Genomic DNA, 3,347 nt, shown 5'->3' on the forward strand with positions numbered 1-3,347 from the left:
AGCGACAGACCCGTCCCCCACCGGTACTGTACCCCAGTGTTATACAGGGACAGACCTGTCCCCACCGGTACCGTACCCCAGTGTTATAGCGACAGGCCCAATCTTGGTGTTACTGTGGTGGTCTGACAGTACGTCGCTGGGTGCAGGGGGAACACGGAGCTGAGCCGGCCTTGCCCACGAGGCTCCTTACCTTCAGTGATGCCAGGGGATGGTCTGGGCCTAAGAGCCCCCAATGGAAAGCTGCCAAATCCTCATCTGGAAGTATGTGGTTCCCTGGAAGGTAACTGAGTGGAGTTAGATAAAGCTGGAGGCGACCGACATTCCAATCAGCCAGTTCCCGTTCCCACTCCCACATCAAATTCCCAACAGACCAGGGACTTAGAGAACCATTGGAGGACAAGCCACCCGAAACTGGTCTCCCAGGGCAGTGCAATGCAATTCCCCAACCGTAACTGAAGCTCCTGATGTTTAAAAACTGCAGGAACTGCTGTAAATCAGAAAGAAAAACAGAAGTCGCTGGTATAGCTCAGCAGGTCTGGCAGCATCTGTGTGGAGTGAGAGAGAGAGATCACAGAGTTATCGTTTTGGGATTCAGTGACCCTTCTTCAGAGAGGGGACCCATAGCATTAACTCCGTGATTTCTGGCGATCTGACCTGCTGAGCTTTTCCAGCAGTGTCCGCTTTAGTCTCCCAATGCGCACACTTTTGGCCACGCAGTGTGGGACCCCTGCTCCTGTCCCTCGCAGTGGGCGACCCGAGCCCTCTCCTGCTGCTCTCGGGCCACTGCGGTGGGTCAGAGATTCACTGGGGAGACCATCAAAGCGCTCGACTGAGGCAGGGAAATACCCAGGATCCCCAGATCCAATCACGGCGTCGAAACCCCGGGGGGAGCAGGGATTGTTGGAAACAGAAGCCGTTCCCATTGGTGGAAGAATTGAGAGTCAGGGGAGGGACGCAAACGGAAGGCGGTCAAAAGGGAGGCACGAGGGGCAACATGTGGTCTCCCGCAAACGGTCAGGGTGAACTCTCTCTCTCTCTCTCTCTCTGCACTGGGCCCCCTCCTCTCTCTCCCCGCCCCGTGTACCTACCGAGGAGTGCTGCGAAGATGCTGAAGTGGGCAGGGTTGACATTGAGTTGCTTGGCCACCTCCTGCATGAGGTACTGGTTAGTGGTGAGGCTTTTCCCGTTCCAGCTGAGTTTGAGGGCGTGGGCGCTGAGGTAGCACTGCACGTTACACAGGGCGTACTCGGAATCGTAGGCGATCAGGCCGTGAAATCCATTCTCCCGGTAGAAGGAGATCACCTCCTGGTGGTGATCCTCGATGCTCTGGACCACCTACAGAACAGGGAGGCGGTCAGGAGCTGTCTGTACACCTAGGCACTGCAACACGTCCCACATTGCTATAGCGCTGGGCAGGACCCAGCCCCCGTGCCGTCCTGTAACCACACAGAGGAGCAGCTTGGAGGCTGGGAATTCCACAGCTCTCGGACTACCTCCCGCAGGATACTGAGCGCTGGGTAACTCCCTACAGCATTTTCCAACCTGTGCCACCCCGCCTGATTCCAGATGAAAACTCCCTCTTGTCAATGCCCTTCTCTCATCCTTTATCGTTCATCCGGACTCCAGAAGTTTCATTAGGAGCAGAGATTACAGATACAAGGCCTGTTTTCTCGAGAATTTGCAAAGATTAGGGGTTGGTCTGACTGGCATCTTCAAGATATTAACAGAAGAAGATGGGGTAAATAGGCTATTCCCACTGGTTGGGGATTCTAGAACTAGGGAGGTATAGTCTGAGCATTAGGGCCAGACCGTTCAGGAGAGGGGTTGGGAAAAAGGTGAGACACATTCAGAGCTATCTTCCTCAAAAGATTTCTGATGAAGGGTCTAGGCCCGAAACGTCAGCCTTTCTGCTCCTATGATGCTGCTTGGCCTGCTGTGTTCATCCAGTTCCGCACCTTGTTGTCTCGGATTCTCCAGCATCTGCAGTTCCTACTATCTCCCTTCCTCAAAAGGTGTTGGATCAGGTGTTCAGCTCAAACCCGAGATAGATACACGTTTTGTAAAGCGAAGATATGAAGAGGCAGAGGCAGGACTATGGAGTTGAGGCTCAGAGCAGACATGATGTCACTGAATGGGGGAACAGGGCTCGAGGGGCTGAAAGGCCTCCTGTTTCTATTTCACAACCTTGGTCACCTTGTAGCCACATATCTAAACTCAAACTGATCGTGTGTTCCTCTCTTCAACTTGTTCATCACAGAAGCTGCAGCTCTTGTGGATATTTTTGCCACAATTCTCTGCAACAACTTTTACAGTTAAACTCTTCACCCCTCTGTAGCTGATTGGCACCGCTCCACCATCGACAAAGCACAAGTCAGGACTGTGATGGAATACTCCCCACTTGCCTGGACAAATTTGGCTCCGACAACACCAGAAAAACTCGACACCATCCAGGACAAAGCAGTCCCCCCCCACCAACCCTGCTCGACCAACATGCTAATCCCCACCTTCAACATGCTCTCCCTCCACCACCGATGCACAGCAGTAGCCAGGCTCATTAGGAATGCTCGGCTGAGCTCCAACACCGACGCACAGCAGCAGCAGTGTGTACAGTCTACAAGATGATCCGCAGTGACTCGCTGAGGCTCCTCTGACAAACATGCCACCTCTACATCCCTGGCAGGATGGGGGCAGCAGACGTTGGGGGGGGGCATCAACCCCTTGTAAGTTTCCCTCTGAGCCCCGAAAAACCATCCCGATTTGGTGGAGTCAGAGAACAAGCTACTCCCAAGCTCAAAGTGCCACTGTGGCACTTACAAATATGAAAACAGATGGTCAGGAGGGGGTTTGGGCTACACTGGCCAGCCTCGTGCCCGGACATCTCTACCCAGAGGTACCTAGAACTGAAAGCAGTCAGACTGGTATTCCCCAGAGGCCTGGCTACCGGTGTGGAGAGATTCCAGCTAAATCCGAGTGCTCCTGTCTCTCAGAAACAACCCCAGCTGCTGTGAACAATGACCCAGGCAGGACACATCCCAGTCATACTCCTGAAGGCTGCCAACACACTGCCTATTCAAAATAACACTGCTCCCTCAACAGCACACAGCATGCAAACCACCTGCAACTTCACCGGGAAAACAAGTCTGATTCACTCAGTCGACCGAGAACTTGCGTGACCCACAGCGCACCACTTACTGTAGGATACATTACCGGTGGGGACAGGTCTGTTGCTGTATAACACTGGGGTACAGTACCGGTGGGGGACAGGTCTGTTGCTGTATGACACTGGGGTACGGTACCGGGGGGGGACGGGTCTGTCGCTGTATAACACTGGGGTACGGTACCGGGTG

At 53.9% G+C, this 3,347-nt stretch overlaps 1 protein-coding gene across 1 annotated transcript in view; it reads right to left on the reverse strand.

Annotated features, from left to right (window-relative positions):
- LOC109926372 (constitutive coactivator of PPAR-gamma-like protein 2) overlaps nucleotides 1–3,347 on the reverse strand; it is a gene marked incomplete at its 5' end in the record, with an annotated part of 21,447 nt that overhangs the window by 13,706 nt on the left and 4,394 nt on the right. The window contains 2 exons of the mRNA XM_048619930.1: nucleotides 191–273; nucleotides 1,089–1,335. Coding sequence (XP_048475887.1) covers nucleotides 191–273; nucleotides 1,089–1,335 — 330 coding nt within the window. The remainder of the gene's footprint in view (nucleotides 1–190; nucleotides 274–1,088; nucleotides 1,336–3,347) is intronic.

This window comes from Rhincodon typus, chromosome 44 (genome assembly GCF_021869965.1).
Source record: "Rhincodon typus isolate 14 chromosome 44, sRhiTyp1.1, whole genome shotgun sequence".
Taxonomy (NCBI): domain Eukaryota; kingdom Metazoa; phylum Chordata; class Chondrichthyes; order Orectolobiformes; family Rhincodontidae; genus Rhincodon; species Rhincodon typus.